Here is a 19,916-nt window from a genome sequence, read left to right on the forward strand (position 1 = left end):
GTATATTTGTGGATTTACAAGTGTGCTCAGTAAGTAGTCCGTAGCCACCTGAAGGCGTGATAACGCATGTTTACCCTGTTCAAAAGTAGATTGCTGAGACCATGCATGAGTTAGCCTTTATCCAGTGGTTCCAATGTGATTAGCAAATGATTGTATTCATGTGGATGAAAAAGCTTCAGGAGCTGGAGCTGGGCTTGTGTAAGGAATTATGGGATTTCAGCCACAGCTGGGATAATATACAGAATGGTGAGCAGCATTCCGGGAAAGCAGCCTAGGGGCGCAGGAGTGCCCACAGACAGAGATGCTGCGGTTTCCTCCATTAGAACCAGGAGAGGGGTCTCCTCAGCTCTCATCCATGTGTGTAGTGATTCCCTGGAGTTATCACCTTTGTCCTTCAGGGAGTTATCAGACATTAAATTCACTTATTTTGGGTTCCCCCCCAGTTATTCTTTTATCTCTCTCCTTCCTCCCTCAGTCCCATTTTTCTCCTTTTCTCCTTTTCTTCTGTTTGCCTCCTTATCCATTAACAAATGCTCCCTCTATTGAAATGGTGTGGAAGATGACATCATGTTTAACTGGATATGTGTTCATTTGATTACTTCAGGGCTTTCTAGAATGCCCTGGTGGCAGCCTTCACAGCAGATGCCAATCAGTGAAACACACACACACACACACACACACACACACACACACACACACATCAGTGAAGACAAAATTTCCTATGTATTTGAGTATTGCATTGATCACCTATTTGGTATCCCTAAGCCATTATGAGGCAACAGAATACTCAAAGTGCAAGGCTGCATTATCTTATATAACTTAGCACCTGGAAGTCAGGTAAAATGTTGCTGAATGTACAAATGAATGAAAAATGAGAAAAGCTATTGACTCTTCTTTGCCAGAAGTCCTTATAAATAGAACACATTACCATCCAGTAGGAGACTGAAAATTTCCATGCTTGAATGCAAGAAAATGGAGAAGGTCAAATATCCTCCAGCATCTTTTGGGGACATTTTAATTCTTTAGTTAGTTGACGTCTGATCCAGGGGCAGGGGGATGGCTTAGCAGTGTCAGTAAGATGGGCTCTTTAGCACAATGCTGGCAAGATCGAGAACTAAGTGTGGGCTGAGAGTAGTGCAGGGAATCAGAACCATGGAACCAGTGAGAAAGCCAGACTTCAATTAGTGATGGCTAACACCTAAGAACTCAAGGTCAGTCAATGTCCTCAGGGCAACCAGGCCTACAATAAAGACTAGGATTTCTGAACTTGAAGCTCTGGCAGAAGGTAGCAGAGGACATTGATGCCACTCTCAATGGAAAGTGAATAACTCCCAGGTGCCATTTCCCTGGAGCTTACCTGGTGCAAGGCTCTGTTCAAGGCGTTTTCTATATGTTATCTCATTTGAGCTTCATACCAGGCCACTGAAGGAGGCAATACCTATACCGTCACAGGTGAAGAAGTGGGTTTTAGAAAGGTGACATTTCTTTTCTTGTTTATTTTTATTGTTTTAATGTTTTATTATTTATTTTTGAGAGAGATAGAGAGACAGAGTACAAGCGGGGAGGGGCATAGAGCAAGGGAGACACGGAATCCAAAGCAGGCTCCAGGCTCTGAGCTATTAGCACAGAGACCGATGCAGGGCTGGAACCCATAAGCCCTGACCTGAGCCAAAGATCATGACCTGAGCTGAAGTTGGGTGCTTAACCGACCGAGTCACCCAGGCGCCCTGGTGACATTTCTCTTCTAAGAACATCAGCTAATGTTGAAGATTGCATTGGAATTTGGGTTAGTCTCTCCAGGTCTGAGCTATTTATCCCCATGCTTTGCTGCCCCCTATGTATACTTGTTCAGCCCTATGTGGTTAGTCAGGCTCTTTCCTGATAGAGTGCTACTGGGTGTGAAGGACCAGAGTCTTTCCCATCTGTGCAGAGCCAGGTCGGGGAGGACCATCTGGAGGCCATTTATAGGCCCCATGAACATCATGGGCACAAGACCCAAGCAGTCTTTTCTCCCAGTACTGTTCTCCAGGGTGGGCGTCTCTGGGATCTTTTAGGGGAAGGGGTGGCTGTACTTCCTTTGAGCTATTCCTTCATTTTTCCCTTCCCACCCTCTACACACAGGGTCACTGAGGGAGGTACTACCTCTGCCAGCTTACAGATGAAGAATGAGCGCTTTGTGAATGAGCAGACCCATTTTGCTCCCTCTGCATGGTGTCTGACATGTGAGAAGTCGGCAAAACTCCTTCATGTCGGGGTGCTGAAGAAAAAAAATGATCCTTGACTGCAAAATGGGGAATAGGAGAGCAAATCAGGCTCTTTTGGAGACAAGGGAGGATTTTATAGAAATATGTTCAGAATGGTTTTACAAAAACTACCCGTATACACACTGAGTCTGTTCAAGAAAGATTCATTTGTGCAGGATTGAAATGTTCCTATTAATATTCCTTATCTGAGAGAAACAGAGGAGTCTACTGAATTTCACGAAAAGGTAATACAAAAACTGATATCTGAGGGTCTTCTTTAATTCTGTGCTTCCTCTTTCGTTGTTGAGGATATATTTCAGTTTTCCTTCACATGCCAGCATACAGCGGGGGAAAAAGATAGCATAATCAGTATAAAAGTAATACCAGACGCAAGCACCCATTTGCATTTCTGTCAACAACTACTTTTGATCTTACATTGTATTATTCCATAATATTTAAGGTGCAGAGCCCTAAAGTGATTAACCTACTTTCGTTTGCTGGGGTCAAATAAGATTAATAAAACGCAGACTTTCTAAATTTAACTTTTAATTATGGGATATTTTGATGAGAGAAAAACAGCAAAATCTAAAAGGCATTTGTGTCCACACACACACCACTTAGATTTAACGGCTTCTAACATTTTGCTGTGGTTTCTTTGAACATCTTTATTTTGGGAGGGGGACTCTTGAGAAGACAAGAAATTACAGATTCACTTGACATCCAACCCTCTTCCCGTCTGTCCCTCTTCCATCTCTCCCTTGTCTTGTCAGGGTGCAAATGTGTATTATTTCCCTGCATATTTTTGTACTTTGAGAAAATGGTTGTGGGCATTTTGAGTGAAATTTTCTTCACAAATAGCATTTAGTGAAAACAGCATCAGTTTAAAGCCATGTATCTATTTTTTAAGTTATTTTTCTGGGAGGTATTATTCCCAAAGTACCCAGTTATTAGAGGAAGTTGAAGTTCGTAAAATAACTACCAAAAAATAAGTTAGACTTTAAGGAGTTAGTTCCAGTTTCTCCTACCCTCCCCCTTGGAGAACCTTGCAGATGTATGTATGTGTGTGTATGTGTGTAGGGAGGGGCTTCCAGACAAGGTTCCTGGAGCACATTAGGCTCACAAGGACAGACAAGAGCTTTTATTTTTTTTACTTTATTTTATTTTTTTAAGACAGTAGTTTTTAATTCTGTCTAATCTGTTTGCTAAGGTTAGGGGCAACTTGGTATTCACATGCTATTTACCTAACATTTCCAATAGTCCTCATCCTCTTACAGAGTTTATTGCCTCTCTGGTTGGTAATGGTGTCAAATTCCTATTTATCAGGTCCTTATTCTCAGGAATGAGAAAGTCACAGTCACTCCGCAGATGAGCAGGTTTATAGGGGCGAAACCAGACCAAAGGGTGGCCTGCATTTGTACTGGCTATGATGAGTGACACCCAGGAGGAGAGATAATTCCTCCCTGGTATTTGCTGATTTCATAGAAGAAGGAGGTGTGGCCCAAGATGCACGTTTATGTTTATTTAAAAATTTAATTTCAGTACTGATTTTTAAACCAAAACTGTGTAACACCTTTGATCTTTTTAACCTCAGCTCCAGCTAATTCCTTTTGGAACTATTCTCTAAAATAAGGAGCCTCTCTTTTCAAGAACTTTCAAGATCACTGGGGGTGAATGCATCTGTTTAGCTCAATTGTTACTAGGTTGAACCATGTGCAATAACATTTTTGTAGGTCAAAAATGGTTGGATGTCAGTTTAACACAATAAGTTTGGGGAACCCTAAACATTTACAGGTCAGAGAACTTTAGAGCTGATAAATTTCATCAAGATAATATAGTTGTCCAACTGCCAACATTTATAAGTGATCACCTGCGGCTGGCCTAGGATTGTCCAGTTGGTGGTGAAGTGACTAGTACAGTCCCCTAACAAACTGTGAGGTGTGGTGTGAACTGTCAGGCTCTAGCTGGTGCTGGCTTAATAGGGTCGGGATAAATGAGGTGGGTCCTTTAAGCCCAGAGAACTATACCCTGGCAGGGCCGGCATATTGAGGAAACACCCTGAAATGGCCCAAGTTCAAGAGGCCTCAGGACCTGAGATTGCCCCTGGTTTTGAGAATTTGGATCAGACAGGACCTATTCCTGGCTTCTTCCATCTGAATGAAACCCTTCTCATCTCACAGTGTCTGAAATGCTGTTTGTGGATCTAGGCCATACACATGCCTGCATAGGGCTTACTTGGGCAGGTGGAGCTGAGCCTTTCTGCCCAGTGCATCCTCTGGCATACCTGGATACTGACCTATGGGGAAGGCTTCAGCAGAGAGTTTTCAGCAGGGTCCAAGGACAAGAATTCAAACTGTTTCTCATGTTCTTCTGCATAATGACCTCTGTTCCCTTTTGCTAGAGAATAGTGGGCACACCTCTAATCAAATATAAGTAAAAATCAATGCATTTTCATTAGAGAAAATAAGAAAAATATTGACAGGTAGAAAAAATATTCCATCTTCCCACTACCACAAATAATTACTATTAGTACTTAGGTAAATTTCCTTCCAGTTTTTAAAAGCATTTAAAAAAATTCCTAATTACATGCTAAGTCTATATCTTGATATTGCTAATGTATATATACTGTATGTGTATATATAGAGAGAGAATACAGAGAGAGTATTCTAGATAAAATACACATTGCCAAGGAATATATACAACTGTAGAAATTTTACACAGACTACAATATATATTTTATATTCTTATTTTTTACACTTACAATAACTAAGTCTCTGTGAACACAATTTTTAAGGGCTGTGTGGTATTTTATCAAGTGATTCTTTTTTACCATTGTGTAGTTATCCATTTCTCCTTTTAGAATACTGGTTAAGAACATGAGTTCTGGAGGCACCTGGGTGGCTCGGTCGGTTGAGCATCAGACTCTTGATTTCAGCTCAGGTCGTGATCCCAGGGTCGTGGAATCAAGCCCCACATTGGGTTCCACACTGAGGTGGAGCCTGTTTCAGATTCTTTCTCTCTCTCTCTCTCTCTCTCTCTCCCTCCCTCCCTCCCTCCCTCTGCCCCTCTCCCCTGCTCGAGTGCTTTCTCTCTAAAAGAAAAAAAAAACATGACTGGGCTTTTGGGTACAAATCCTAGCAAGATGGTTGTATGTACATGGCAAGATACGTAACATCACTATGCTTCTGTTTCTTCACTTTTAAAGTGGGCATAAGAATTCTACTTATTCTGTTGCGGAAAAGAGACCATAGTCTTCCAAATTTTAAAGCCAGACTTTGCCATTTATGAGAGCTGCATCGAAGAGAGGAAGAACACGTACCAGCCACAATCCAGGTTCCTAACAGATGAAAATTGCAGGCAGGCTTCTATATCCGAGTATATCAAAGGCCCACTGCAAGGTTTGTCTGTGGTTAGGAGGGGAGAAGGGGCCCAAAGACACTAGGGTGGGGCATTAAGTCATGAGTTTAAGACTACTGAAAACATTCTTTTCAACATAATAGAATTTGTCCTTGGGAATCTTGAAAATAATTAACCATATTTATCCAGGTAAGTAAAGCATGGAACATTTACAAAGGAGCCATGGTGCTGTCTAGGGAGCAAAAACATTTACATTTATTTTTTAGTTGAGCTTTTTAACTTTTGTTAAGAAGGAGGGACTGATTTTCTTAACTCAAAGGGTTGCCTTGAGGACAAAATGCATAGAATAGGGGTAGGCTAAGTCTTTTTGTAAAAGGCCAGGTAGGAAATATTTTAGGCTTTGCAGGCCAAAGCAGCCATAGAATATGTAAATAAATGAACATGGCTGTGTTCCAACACAGCTTGCTTTATGTGTTGAAATTTGAATTTCATGTAATTTTCACATGTCACGATTATTATTCCTCTTTTGATTAAAAACAAGATTCAAAACTTCCTTTAAACTCAGAACCGTGCAAATGTAAGTGGCGGCATGTGGAGGTTCCTCAAAAAATTGAAAATAGAACTGCCCTACGACCGAGCAATAGCACTACTGGGAATTTACCCAAGGGATATAGGAGTGCTGATGCACAGGGGCACATCTGTCACAATGTTTATAGCAGCACTCTCAACAATAGCCAAATTATGGAGAGAGCCTAAATGTCCATCAACTGATGAATGGATAAAGAAGATGTGGTTTATATATATAATGGAATGCTACTTTGCAATGAGAAAGAATGAAATCATGCCATTTTCAGCAACGTGGATAGAATTGGAAGGTATTATACTGAGTGAAATAAGTCAGAGAAGGGCAGATATCATATGTTTTCACTCATATGTGGATCTTGAGAAACTAAACAGAAGACATGGGGGAATGGAGGAGGGGAAATAGTTATTGAGAGGGAGGGAGGCAAACCACAAGAGACTCTTAAATACAGAGAACAAACTGAGGGTTGATGGGGGAGTGGGTGAGGGGAAAATGGGTGATGGGCATGGAGGAGGGCACTTGTTGGTATGAGCACTTTGTGTTGTATGTAAGCGATGAACCATGAGAATCTACCCCCAAAACCAAGAGCACATGTACACACTGTATGCTAGCCAATTTGACAATAAATTATATTAAAAATAAACAAACAGGGGCGCCTGGGTGGCGCAGTCGGTTAACTGTCCGACTTCAGCCAGGTCACGATCTCGCGGTCCGTGAGTTCGAGCCCCGCGTCAGGCTCTGGGCTGATGGCTCAGAGCCTGGAGCCTGTTTCCGATTCTGTGTCTCCCTCTCTCTCTGCCCCTCCCCCGTTAGTGCTCTGTGTCTCTCTGTCCCAAAAATAAATAAACGTTGAAAAAAAAATTAAAAAAAAAAATAAACAAACAAATAAATAAATAAATATTAAAAAAAAAAAAAAAAAAGTAAGGGGTGGACCCAATTTGGCCCCTGGGCTGTCATAACCTCTGGCTCCGTATAGCCCTTAGCACCCACTAAGTACTGTGTGTGTTAGCTGCTGCCCCCACAATTAGAGTTGTTATCACCACCATCACCATCTCTATTCTAGGGCTGTGCAGTGCTGGCCCTGGAGGAGGCCAGGGTGGCAACACACAGCCCTTGCCTCCCTTTGACCTCCTGGGAATCCGTCTGTAGCAGCTGTGGCTTCATCAGCACTTGGCTCCATCATGGCAAAGAGCTGCCTTCCAAAGGCTGCTTGGAGAGTTGTGCTGGAATCCAGGGAAACAGGCTTCCTGACGGATGAGCTAGGGCTGCTCTTGGGCTGTGGTAGCACACGTTCTGTGTCCTCTGGTGGACCTTTCCCCTGTGCTCTTCCTGGGTGAAGAGGAGAGATAGAGAAACCCGCTCTACGTGGCTGGTGCTAGTTCATGCCCTGTTTTAAAGCGACAAAGGAGAAGAGAAAAGGGGGTTCTGAACAAAGTGGTAAAAAAAAAAACGAGCCGGAATTGGAGGGAAGAACCAGAAGGGAGTCACTAGTTGTGAGCCATGGTGCTTGGATTGTTCAGAATCCTGTGTGCTCAGCTCCATAGAAAAATTGCAGATATCTTTATAAACCTTGACAGCATTACTTCATTATTCATGAAGGCTTTTTTTTAAAACCATAACCAGCTTCATTTTAAAGGAAATTTATTCTGAAGGCATTTTTAATTGAGTTTTTATGGTAATTCTTTGTGTTGACTGTTGAATCAACATTCCAAATAAACTATTCACGCTTATCCTTTTATTCAGCGAGTCTCGACTCTGCCTGTTCAAAATGATGAAGTGAGAGGAAACCCAGCTTTTTCTGAATTGTACACATGGCAGTGCATGGCTTTTTCTGACCTCTTAAGAGTCATTTTTAACTAAGTAAATTTGCATTAAATCCTGAATTTTTGGTGTGATCTTCCATTGTGTGCACGTATGGGTTTATTTATGAGTGTGTATGTACATGTGTGTGTGTATGTGTGTATTTCAAAAAATGTGTATTGTAAACACTTTGGATAACTCCTGAGATGGAAACTTTTTGAAGGCAAGTAGTATTTCATTTCATTTATTTATTATTATTATTTTTAAAAATTGTTTTATTTTAAGGGGCACCTGGGTGGCTCAGTTGGTTAAGCATTGAACTCTTGATTTTGGCTCAGGTCATGATTTCGCGGTTCACAAGTTAGAGCCCCATGTCAGGCTCTGTGCTGACAGTGTGGGGTCCGCTTGGGATTCTCTCTCTCTCCCTGTCTCTTTCTGCCCCTCCCCCACTTGCGCTCTCTGTCTCTCTCAAAAATGAGTAAAGAAACAAAAATTATTTTAATTCAAGTATAGTCAACAAACAGTGTTATATTAGTTTTAGGTGTACAACAGAGATATTCAAAGACCATTTCATTTTAAATCCATCTTTGGATGAAGCAGATCATGTCAGGCTCCTCGTGCCTTGCATAGTCATAGATGCCAATGCTATTTGATGAGAGGGAGAATGAAGCAGGGGCTGTGAGGCATCGGGAGGTCCTTGTCTACAATCCTCTGACCTTTGGTTGTCCCCACAGCACTCTTCCTGTACACTCAGCCCTTGTCTCAGTATTTCTAAGGACAGGAACTTCTCAGCTAATCCTGTTTTCTTTTAGCTGCACAGAATAATATTCATCCTTCAGATGCCTGCAGACAGAGGTAATAGTTCAACCCACAATGCCCATCCCACCTCCAACACCACGCCACACAACCCTTTCTCTTCTCCCCATGCTAAATATCTGAAGTCTCCCCCACCCCCCAACCTTTCTGATATGCCTTATGTTTAGACATTTTTGCTTTTCTCTGGCCACTTTTCTATGCACAGTTTCCCATGTGTCAGGAGCTGGCTCGCTGTGTGTGCGCTAGAAGTGTGTGCCTATGTGCCAGATGTGCCCTGACTTGGGCCCAGTCTGTGCAACCTCCTTTGTTCTTCTTGTTGTGCTCCTTTTGTGGGTTAATGAAACCCAGTTTGTGAGATACTTCTGACTGCCATGGGAAATTGACTCTTCTTGGACTTACTGCCAACTCTAACTCCTCGTTCATGGTAATATCAATGGTCTTGAACTCTCCTAGGATTCTGAACAGTTCCTGGGAGGGGGCACGTTTAGTGGTTTCAGGTGGTCCTAGAGCTCAGTTGAATCAGGGTCCATCATCCAAATGATGAGGGTGGCCTTCTCAAACCAGGGGAAGTGGCCAGGTTGAAGGGCAGAAGGGCAGGAGGCAGCAGGTCAGGGAACAGAGTGACAGAGGGCAGCAGAGGTATTAGAGAGGGTAGGTAAGGAGAAGAGAATATACAGCTGAAAGGGAGTTACAGTGGGGAAGCGAGGTAGTTCAGGATCTGCTGTCCTGAACTCTTAGCATCTTACTGGGTGTTTCTTCCATGCAGATCTTTCGTGTTTTACTTAAAAGAATCAAATTTTAATGATGAGGAGCTGGACTCTGATGAATTATTCATAAGCCAGATTTCCCTCATTCTGTAGATATGTGCTTGAATTTAAAAAAAAAATTTACAGGACTTTACATTTTTGTGATTAAACTTCTCGCTAATGGGGCCTATCTTCCTATTCTCCAAAGACCTTTCGAACCTAAGTAGGAAAAAAAGCTACAGAACTGAAGTGGTGACTCTGCCACTTACTAGCCATGATCTTGCATAAGTCAGGGGTTCTGACCCTCATCTGTAGGAAAATCTGGATAACGTTGACCTCATTCATTATACTTCCCTCACTGGGTAGTCAGGAAGATTAAATGAAATCCCACATTTGGAGTGCCTGGCGTGATGCCCACCAGTACCAGCCCAGCTGGTCACAGTTATTTTTCTGCTCCTCAGCGTATTTGCCATCTTGCCCACTTGTAAGGCAGATTTGATAGGGCGTCTTCTCTGTATTCATCCCAACTATTGAGAATTTAATGGAGAGAGACCAGGGCCAGGATCCATAGATTTCTAGAAGCTGCTTCTAACTTTTTGGAACATTTGTTTATGTTGGGGGTCACAAAGTCAGATGCCGTTGAGAGCCTCCTTAGATAAATATGTGAAGTAGCCAAGTGATAGAGCTGTGGGGCCTCCATGACCCCCCCCCCCCAGAGCAGGCATTTCAATAAAGTCTCTGCCTAACCAAACACTTGGTACAGGGAATCCAGGTTCTAACTCCATTGGCCGGCGGATATAAGTTCCTCAAACACTCTTGCATTGGGTTACTGTGACTTTAGAGCAGTGGTTCTCAAAATATGGCCTAGCAACCATTAGCAATGCCTGGGACCTTCTATGAATGCAAATTCTCGGGCCTCACCCCAGACGTATTGAATCAGCAACGGGGGCAAGGGATGGGCAGCAATCTGTTTGAACAGACCCTCTAGGAGATTCTGATCATTCTCAAATTTGAGACCCACTGATTTAGGAACATGTTCTCAACCCTGGCTGGACATTGGAATCATCTGGGGAGCTTTCAAAATCCAGTTGCTTTGTTCCTACCCACAGAGTTTCTCATTTAACCCACTTGGGGTACAGCCTGGACGTCAGGATTTTTCATCAGGTGTGTCCAGGGTTGATAACTGCAATTCTAGGGAGCCTGTTGTGAGGCTCCTGGGTGAGAGGTGAGGAGTGGGAGGCATGTGGTTTGATAGACCTCCCAAGTAATCTGCTGTACTAGTCAGATTACTTGCAGACCATGACCTTAAACTACCAGCCACACAAAATATCCTTGAGATGGCTTTTTGTAGACTGAATATTCACTCAATGTGATTTGTCTTAAAGGTTGCTTTTAATGCTATATTTGTTCAGCAAACGTAGACACTCGTATAGCACAAATATTAACTCCTAAATTCTCAAAGGCTTTCCCACGATATGCCATCTGGCAAGCATTATTGTAATCATCTCTTTATTATCCACACTAATGAAGGACTAGCATGGCATTGGTAATTGAAAAACACAGATCATTTAAAAATCATTCAGGCTGGTGCCAGCCCTGCTTCCCCAACCAGAAGCATTTGGGAGTAGAAAATATTGACTGATGACAGTTCCCTACCCCCCTGTGGAGGTACCGTTGCATTTTATTTTAGTTAGAAATTTGAGCAATAGAAGAAGCGAGAGGCTTCTAAATTATAATTACTTTTTTCTGAATAAAGGAGTCTGTTTTCTCAATGAGAAGCCAAAGCACAGAGCAGATAAGCATTGAGTATATTTAAAATGCATTGTACTTTGGAACTAGTGGGTTCAAAGTGTGCTGTAGAAGAAGTTGCATGGGATTTGAGGAATCATTGGATCTGGATTCTAGATCTTATTCTGCTGTATTGCTGTGTTATTTGAAATGAGCCACTTCAGCCACTGGCAGGGCTCGATGTGTGGTCCCCATCCAGCAGCATCTGCATCACCTGGGAATTTGTTTGGAGATTCAGATTCTCAGACCCACTCCAACCCTTCTGAATCAGAGACTCTGGGTGAGACCTGGAATTGGTGCTTTAACAAGCCTTCCAGGAGATTTGAATGGCTGCTCAAGTTTGAGCATCGCTGCTCTCCACCAGGGCTCAGTTTTCTCATCTATAAAATAATGCTACCAGCCCAGATAATATTTGAAGTCCATTCCAGCTCGCCACTGGCCTTGGTGTATGGCCTGGAACAGGTTGGAAGATTCTCTGTCTTAGACCTTGAACCTTTCCTTGGATGTGTGAATCAAATAATTCAGCCAAAAACCTGGCATGGGGGTAACAGAAGAGAACCAGATCTCTGGGAACTCTGTACCCAAACACCCCATAGAATGCTCACTATAAAGTAAACTGTGCTTTCTTCAACTGGTTGGTACCATTTTCCCAAAGTGAAAATTCCTGGTGCTTTGGAAGGGGAGGCAGACACTACTCCTTTTTCTGGGGGCCGAGAGCTGTCTGATGTGATTCACGGAGCAGTGCTTCTACAGGAACTAACAAATGGCATCTCAGAAGGATGTACAGAGGTACACAGGCTTTGCAGTAAAACAAGGGAAACTTTCAAGCTATTTATCAAAGCTCTTGCAGCTTTCATTTCAAGACAGGTGGAAAAAAATAACATGGAACAAGAAAAGAAAATAAATCTGTATCCAGAGCACCTCATAAATAAGAAAGGAGTTAGGGGAACTGTTGGCCTTGCTAGATTCTCAGAGTATTTTTGTCACAGTTTAGAAAGCTTTCAAATGTTTTGGCAGTATAATTCTTATACTTTTTTCATTATCAACATTCATGATTGTAGAGTCATTTCATTGGCTATTAAAACCAAAAGAGAAAAAGGAAACAAGCATTTCAAGGAGAGGGAAACTGAGAAAATGGTACCTGCAGATAAGAGAGAAAGAGAGAGAAAGAATGAGCGAGCACTTAGTTCACCCACAAATACAAAATTTTTTTTTTTCGTCTAAAATACAGTGATGCTTTATAATTTAGGGCAAGTCAGAGGAAATCAAAGGCAATTTTCTAATTGGCTTTTGTTTAGTAAGAGCCTAATTGTGGGAGACAATAGGGCATGGTTTATTGAGCATGAGAGACTTGGGTCTGTTATGTCTGGGAGGGATAGACAAATTATAGCTTTTATTAAAAAGGATGGATCACAGGCTGGCCCACTTTGCCTGAGCGAATAATTTGATTGAGGAGGACTGAAGTAGTTGAGGACCTGCATTGGTCATCTTTGTGAAATCCCTACTGGTGTCCAGTGGACCAATGACGTGGCACTAAAATCCTGGTTAAAAGCCTGTACTTGGAGTTCGGATTCTGGCCCAGCCACACACTGGCTCTGAAACATAGGGTAAGCCACTCAGATGCTCAGCTTGTTTCCTTGTCTTTCAAAGCAAGATAATAATAGAACCTACTTTGTGGGAGTTTTGCGAGGAATCGAGTTAGCATATGCAAGGTCCTTTACATAATGCCTGATACGTAGCAGGCATTATTTTACTGGGACTGTTTGTGAAATAGCTGTATGTTTCTTTAAAAGAATCCTAAAAATAAACTCACTGTTTCTTAACTGTAAGACCTCTTGAGAGCAGCAGTGCTGTATCTGATACCCTCAGTGTGATTGATAGGAGGCTTCGAGAGGATGCTGGGATCACAATTCAAACAAGACTGATGACCCTTGAGCCGTGGGGACCTTCTGCCTGGACAGCTTCACTGACATAGCTTTGGGGGATTGTTCGAACTGGATTCAGAGGAGCTAATTTTCGTCATTTGATTTCCTTTTCCTGTGTTTATTTTTGGAATGGACTCAGACCAATGCTAGAAATAGGTCTGAAGTAAATGTCATGTTTTCCTCTCATATTTGGCATACTCTCCTTTGTTGGCCAGACCGTGTTCATGGCAGCTAATATTGATTAGCCTACATTTTTCTCAAATAAACTTTTTTCAGGCTATGTAAAGTCTAAATGCTAGCAGTACCAAAATAAATGCATTCAACTTATAAACCAGTGGTAGAGAACAAAGTAGGAACAAAAGCATGCTGAGACATATTGTCCAAACAAGACATCGCCTGCTCTGCCAAATCAAAGCTGTGAGGCCCTGGGCAAGTTTCTCATCTCATCTGAGTGGCAGTGACCCATCCATACAGTGGGGCTAATAATAATGCCTGTTGCCTGTTTATTAGATAATCCATGTGAAACACAAACTAGTGCTAGCCCTCAGAAATTACTTGGCCGATACCAACATTTTAAATGTTATTTCTGTCTATGAAAATCTAATGTATCAAAGTCAAAATGATAAATTTATGTAGGTTTACATGAAGATAAAAAATGTCATCCTACTTGATTATTTGGAGCTGGGCTGGTGGTACTTTGGTCTTGAGAAGAGAAATCAGACTTCTGGTGGTTGGTGAAATCTGCTGAAGAATTAACCTGATCAAACATTTTGTTTTAACCACAGAATCATGTCAACCCTGCCATGGACTTTACCCAGACCCCTCCTGGGATGTTAGCCCTGGACAATATGCTGTACTTTGCCAAGCACCACCAGGATGCCTACATCCGGGTAAGCATGTAGCACCTTTTAGTTGATGTAGGTCTCCTACTGACTTTGAATTTCAGACTTACAGATATGGAGTGGGTTACCTTTAGATGTGTGTCTCCAGTCTTTTGCCTTTCATCACTCAGTAAGTATTAAAATTAAATGAAATCACTAGGGGCCCTGAAATCAGGATTTTTAACTTTTAAATGTTCTCACATGATGACATCTAAAAAAAAAAAAACACACAATAGTTACCGAAAAATGATGTCTTCTATAGTTCAGCAGTGAATTATGACAAAAATTCTTAGACTTAAATAACAATAAAGAGAAATGAACCATCTACTCAAAACTTGCACAATCCCAACTTTAGCAAAGATCCTTAGGCTTATTCTGCTTTTTGGAAAAGAGACCAAGGATTCTCTCTGGTTCTGTTTCCGTTCAATCCAATGCTGGAGACACAATAAGATAAACAAAAAGAAAGAAAAGAATGGGAGAGATGGGGAGGGAAAAGAAATGCCTTCTCTCCTATTTCTTAACAAACTAGTGAAACTCCAGCTACCAGGAGAAACTCCTTTGTGGGTGAGGCATAAGGAAGCTAGAAGATGCCACCTGCTGAGTGGGCAGTGCAGGTGTGGGAAGGGCTAAATGTGAAAGAACAGGAGCCTAGGGACAGTGACATAGGGCTGCTCCACTGGATGCACTGTTTGTGCTGACACCTATCCCCTGTCCTCAGGGAGAGGAGTCCAGATTCAGCGACGGGGAGGCATCCTCATCCAAGGCTGAGATGGGGGAAGATCTGAATAAATGTGACAAGAGAATTGGTGAATAGTTAAAATTATGATTAGATCTCAGCTTAGAAAATTTTTGATGAGTGAATTGCCTAATGCAGAAAGAATAAGGCTGACACTAGAATAAGATGAGTCTTTACTCTGACATTCTGTGTCGGATCCCTCTTGATGGGACTGGCTTTCGGGAGACCGGGGTTCAAGACCTGGCATTATCTAGTGATGTAAATGTGGGCAGTTCCTTTTGTCTAGGCTCAAAGTTCTTCCCCAAACAAGGGAGTGCTACTCCCCCAAGGGGCATTTGGAAGTGTGTGTGTGGATTTCAATGCTAGTTACTATGTCAATGGGGTATGACTGGCCAAAACCTATAATACATGGGACAGTCCGCACAGTGAAAAATTGCTCTACCCAGTAGCAGCCCCCTTGAAAAAAGTCATGCCAGGTTCTGAGTTCCCTGTAGGCACTATATTTTAACTTTATGTGTTTTTCTATATATGCAGTTTGACAAGCTTTGATTTATACTGAAATATTCTTTATAATATGATTATGTAAAAGATGTTATGCATTCCTGTGAAAGGTTTGGGATCAGGTGCTTGGTCAGAAATGCAGTCCTTCATAGGAAAATTATTTGCTCATGGAAGTTTAATTTGGCTTATGTGTGTATATATTTATTGCACAGATTCCTTACTAGGAATATAATCTGCACTCACAGTAAATAAATTAATATTTTTGAGGTGCCATATAGTATAGCCTTGGAGAGTTGAGTGTGAAAAGGAGAAGCCAAATAGAAGTTGAATTTAGCCTTAACTGATTAATGATTGTAGATGAATGTTTCTAAAGTTAGGGTGTATTGATGCTGAGTGCACAGGAAGCCTATGTCTCATGAAAAGTGATTTAATGTTTGAAGCCCATTTTCCTCAATGCAGTCTCTAAACTCTTACAAGTAAACTTAATACGTGGCAATCTGAAAGAACTTTACATCTGATGGGGACTTAAAAGAAAAACCTATTTGTAAAGAAAAATGTGGCCCTTTTTGTCCACATCCCCTTTTCTTTACTGATTAGACAATGTCTATATCTGATAATATCTATATTTATACTTCTATAACTAAGATGTCTGTTATTTTCTCAGAAGTGTCACTTTCCTGATATCATCTGACTTTGGGGCATTAAGTCCTTATTGGAAATCTAAAGCCTTTTGCATGAATGACTGGGGCTAGGGGATCGTATAAAGTCCAAGGACTTCTGCAAGGAAGTTTTGGGGGTGACTATGAAAAAAGTTATCATAGTGATAGTGAAATAATAGTATAGATGGTAGAAATAGTCATCCTAGACAGCTAACTAAATTTTGATCTATGAGTTGAATGGTCTCTTCTGAAATACAGAAATAGATTCTTTTTAAAAATAAGTTTATATTTTGATAAAAATTTGCTTTGTTTTTGGCCAGGTAAATCTCCTGTCTGAATACAATTATTCACTTATTATTTATATCTTTCATTCATTAAACTCTTATTCTGTACCTGAATATAGCCTCTCCATTCACTTGCTGGTCTGATTTACAGTTGAGATTTTTAAAAGGAATTGTAACACACACATACACACACACATACAGGTGCATACATATGTATTTCCTCTTTGCCCTTGACACCCCCCCTCCAGCTATCATGTTTCCTCAGACACTATGTATTTGTATTTTTATGAGTTGTCTTCTTGCCCTCTGTTCTAATCATCTGCCACTCAATTTGAATACTTTGCACCTTTTCAAGGAGGCTTCCACTCATCACTTTCTAGAAACTGTTCTCCTGCCAAATGTAGAACAGCTCCCCCTTCCTCCATTTCATCTGTCCTTCTATTGACACTGGACACTGTTTACCATTGATCAGTTCTTTCTTTTTGCCTGGAGCCAGTATTGTCTGTCTTGGTTCTCTCCTTGTCCATTTCTCTTAGTCTCTCCGGTAGCTTTCTCTCCCTCTGCCTGTCCATCTAATGTACATAATCCCAAGAACTCAACTGTAGACCTTTTTTCTTCTCAGTGACTCAGTCTGCACATGTTTACTGAGTAACTATCAAATGCCCAGCGAGGAGCTAGGTGATGGGGATCCTCAAGGAACATGTCACTCATGAGTCTTGTCGTTGAAGAGTTTACTGTCTAGAGATGGAGAGGCGGGGTGAAGAGTTAAATACCAGGCACTTTCTGAGCTACTTAGAATGTATTTTGATTGGAAAGGGAGGGGATACAGAGGAGAGTCACCAACACAGATGTGGGGGTAAAGTCTGGAAAGCTTCCTGGAGGATGTGGCTTCTGCACTAAGACCACTTGGATAATGCAGTTAATCAGGTGAAGGTCACAGGGCATGGAGAGCAAGTCTGAGTGGAGGGAAACATGTAAACAAGCATGTAAAGGTGTGTGCCTTTTTTAGGGAACCAAAAATAGTATAGTATGGCTAAAACAGAGTGGTTAATACGATATGGTTTGAGACACATGTGGGCTAGTTCATTAGGGACCCTAAATAAGGTGGGTATTAAGGTGTATTAAGGTGTTTATGCCATATTAAGGTGTTTGTTTGGGCTTTAGCCTGAAGGAATTGAAGAATTTCTGAAGTGTTTTAAGTAAAGATGATGTAAGTTAATTTTAGAAAAATCATCTTATTGCCAGAAAACAAATGTGAGAAATCAAGACTAGAGACAAAAATAAAAATTGGAAGTAATTTGAACTAAGGTAGTGACAGTGGCACTGGGGAGAAGCAGTTTGAGTGAATTATTTTGGAGCTAAAATAAACTGGACTTTCTCTGAGGAAGAGGAAGAAGAAGAGAAAGATGATTGGCATGAGTGAATGGAAGGAAGGTAGTGCCATTAATGAGTCAGAGAGTGCAGATATGTAGGGGTAGTCATTTGGAGACGCCCAGACCCTTATATGCATGTAGGACATCTGTCCAGCTGGATGTGTCTAGTAGGCAATGAGGTATGGGCAGGAGAGCTCAAACCCGTGTAGGCGCCACATTCTGTATATTCTACATCCTTAAACTTGATCATTCCCTTTAATTTGTTCATCTAGATTGTTGCCATATTATCTCAGTGGCCTTCCAGCTGAAATCTGGTATCTTTGTACCCATCTTCTATGCCAGCTTCTAGGGTAATCTTTCTAAACAGAGTTCAGGACACTTTGGGTACTACCCCTGCCCCACAAGCCTACCTCTTGTGGTACCAGGCACATAGTAGATTTTTAATAGTTTCTTGTTAATTGAGTAAGGAATTTCTCTAGTTTTTATTTAAATGGTCTCTTGCCAAGGATTAATTCATTTTTATCACCTGAGAATCATGGGCGTTGTTCCTTTTAGCAATTACATAAAAGTATAATTTCGCAACTTGGCTTTATTAATGGGCAACCTGGTTTCTTGTGTATTATTTAAATATACTTTGTAAGTGTGTACTAATGGAAGCATTGGATGTAATTGAATTACCCCACACTTGGACAGGCACAGAACACAAGGAAGAATTGCAAATCTGAGCATCCCACTATGCCTGGAGTAAAATATGGAGGCATAGAATGATTTCAGACTTCTGGGTCTTATTTTCCCTGGGCATAATTGCTTTTACTTTTTCTGGAGATGCTTCATTCCCCAGTTCTCCCCACCACAGCTCTCTCTCTCTCTGAGAGGTAGGGGGTAGCACTTGGCTCCCTCCTATGATCCTGCTGTCATTTTTTCACAGACAGGATAATGGTATAAAACTGAATGTGTTTGCTTTTTGTTGTTGTTTTGTTTTGCTTTTTATCCCCTCCCTGGAGTAGCAAATCTAAATACCTTGGAAGAAAGAAAATTAGTGACTCCATTGGAAATAAAACTTTTGGACTTATATATTCTTTTATTTAATTATTTATTGGGAGCTAGTGAGAAACCCCAAAATGACTTGGTTTTACGTTTGGTTCAAGACTCATGCTGGCTATTGTGGGAGCCAAGACTGAGCCACAAAGCAGGAAATGATGATGAGGAAACCTCAGGCCTCCAAAACACGTAATGGCCAGGTCTGAGGAAGAAGTAGGATCATCAAAAATACTAAGACATGCTGCAACTAAAGGAAAGAGTGGTTTCAGTTCAGTCTTGCATGGTCCCATTTGTCATCCCATTTAATCCGAGTAAATGTGTACCTAAAATGGATTGGGTAGCATATAAGACATGTTCCATAGATTGGCTCAGTTTTCAAGAAAAGCCTATGGGGTAAGCATTGTTAACCACTGTTTTATAGATTCGGGAACTGGGATCTAGAGAGGTGCAGAGTTCCATTGGTTAGGTCAAATAGCCAATATTAAGGGAAACTTAAACTTAGGTCTTTGGCCTTCAAGTTTCAGGCATTTTCTAGTCTGAAGTTTCTTGTCTCTGGGCTTGGGGTGTGGTGGACACAAGAGAGCTATTCTTGAAGTGGAGGAAAAGAGGACAGTCTAAGACAAATGATTAGAAGACACGGAAAGTTGGTGATGCCATTAAGGAAGTGTTTGTATTTACTTAGGGTCTTCCTAGATCTAGCATAATCAGAAAGTCCCCCTTAAAAGTAAGAGAGGGTACATTACTTTATGTTTAACTACAAAGTTTGTATACAGCATCACATTGTCTTTATTCAATTGTAAATCCTTTGAAAACTAAGGCTTTTTCGTATATGTTGTCATATTACTGAATATTTGACTGAGCCTCAAATGATGGTATTTAAAGGAATAAATGAGCCTGGCAAAGGTATCACTGTAGAGCTTTCCAGATTTCAGATGTGGTTGTAAGTTTCAGTCTAGTGGCATGAGAAGTGACATTTAGAAGATCAGGGGAACTTCAGAACCTATTGTCAGTCATCTGTCTCCCTCTTGGCATTACAGCCAGACAGACGCGTGCTGTGCATTAATCCCAGGCCCTAAAGACGTCAGATAAGCTATTTAAATGCGCAACAATAAAAGCCAAATGCATGCAAATGAGATATTTCTGTTATTGCTTCCATTTTTTTCAGAGGAAAAAAATTCACACAAAA

The 19,916-nt window shown here is 41.3% G+C and overlaps 1 protein-coding gene across 12 annotated transcripts in view; it reads left to right on the forward strand.

Annotated features, from left to right (window-relative positions):
- ELMO1 (engulfment and cell motility 1) overlaps nucleotides 1-19,916 on the forward strand; it is a 730,817-nt gene that overhangs the window by 441,756 nt on the left and 269,145 nt on the right. For all 12 annotated transcript variants that reach the window (XM_027075272.2, XM_053218216.1, XM_053218222.1 and 9 more), the window contains one exon: nucleotides 14,041-14,145. In XM_027075272.2, the coding sequence (XP_026931073.1) occupies nucleotides 14,041-14,145 (105 nt within the window). The remainder of the gene's footprint in view (nucleotides 1-14,040; nucleotides 14,146-19,916) is intronic.

Source organism: Acinonyx jubatus, chromosome A2 (assembly GCF_027475565.1).
Source record: "Acinonyx jubatus isolate Ajub_Pintada_27869175 chromosome A2, VMU_Ajub_asm_v1.0, whole genome shotgun sequence".
In the NCBI taxonomy this organism is placed as follows: domain Eukaryota; kingdom Metazoa; phylum Chordata; class Mammalia; order Carnivora; family Felidae; genus Acinonyx; species Acinonyx jubatus.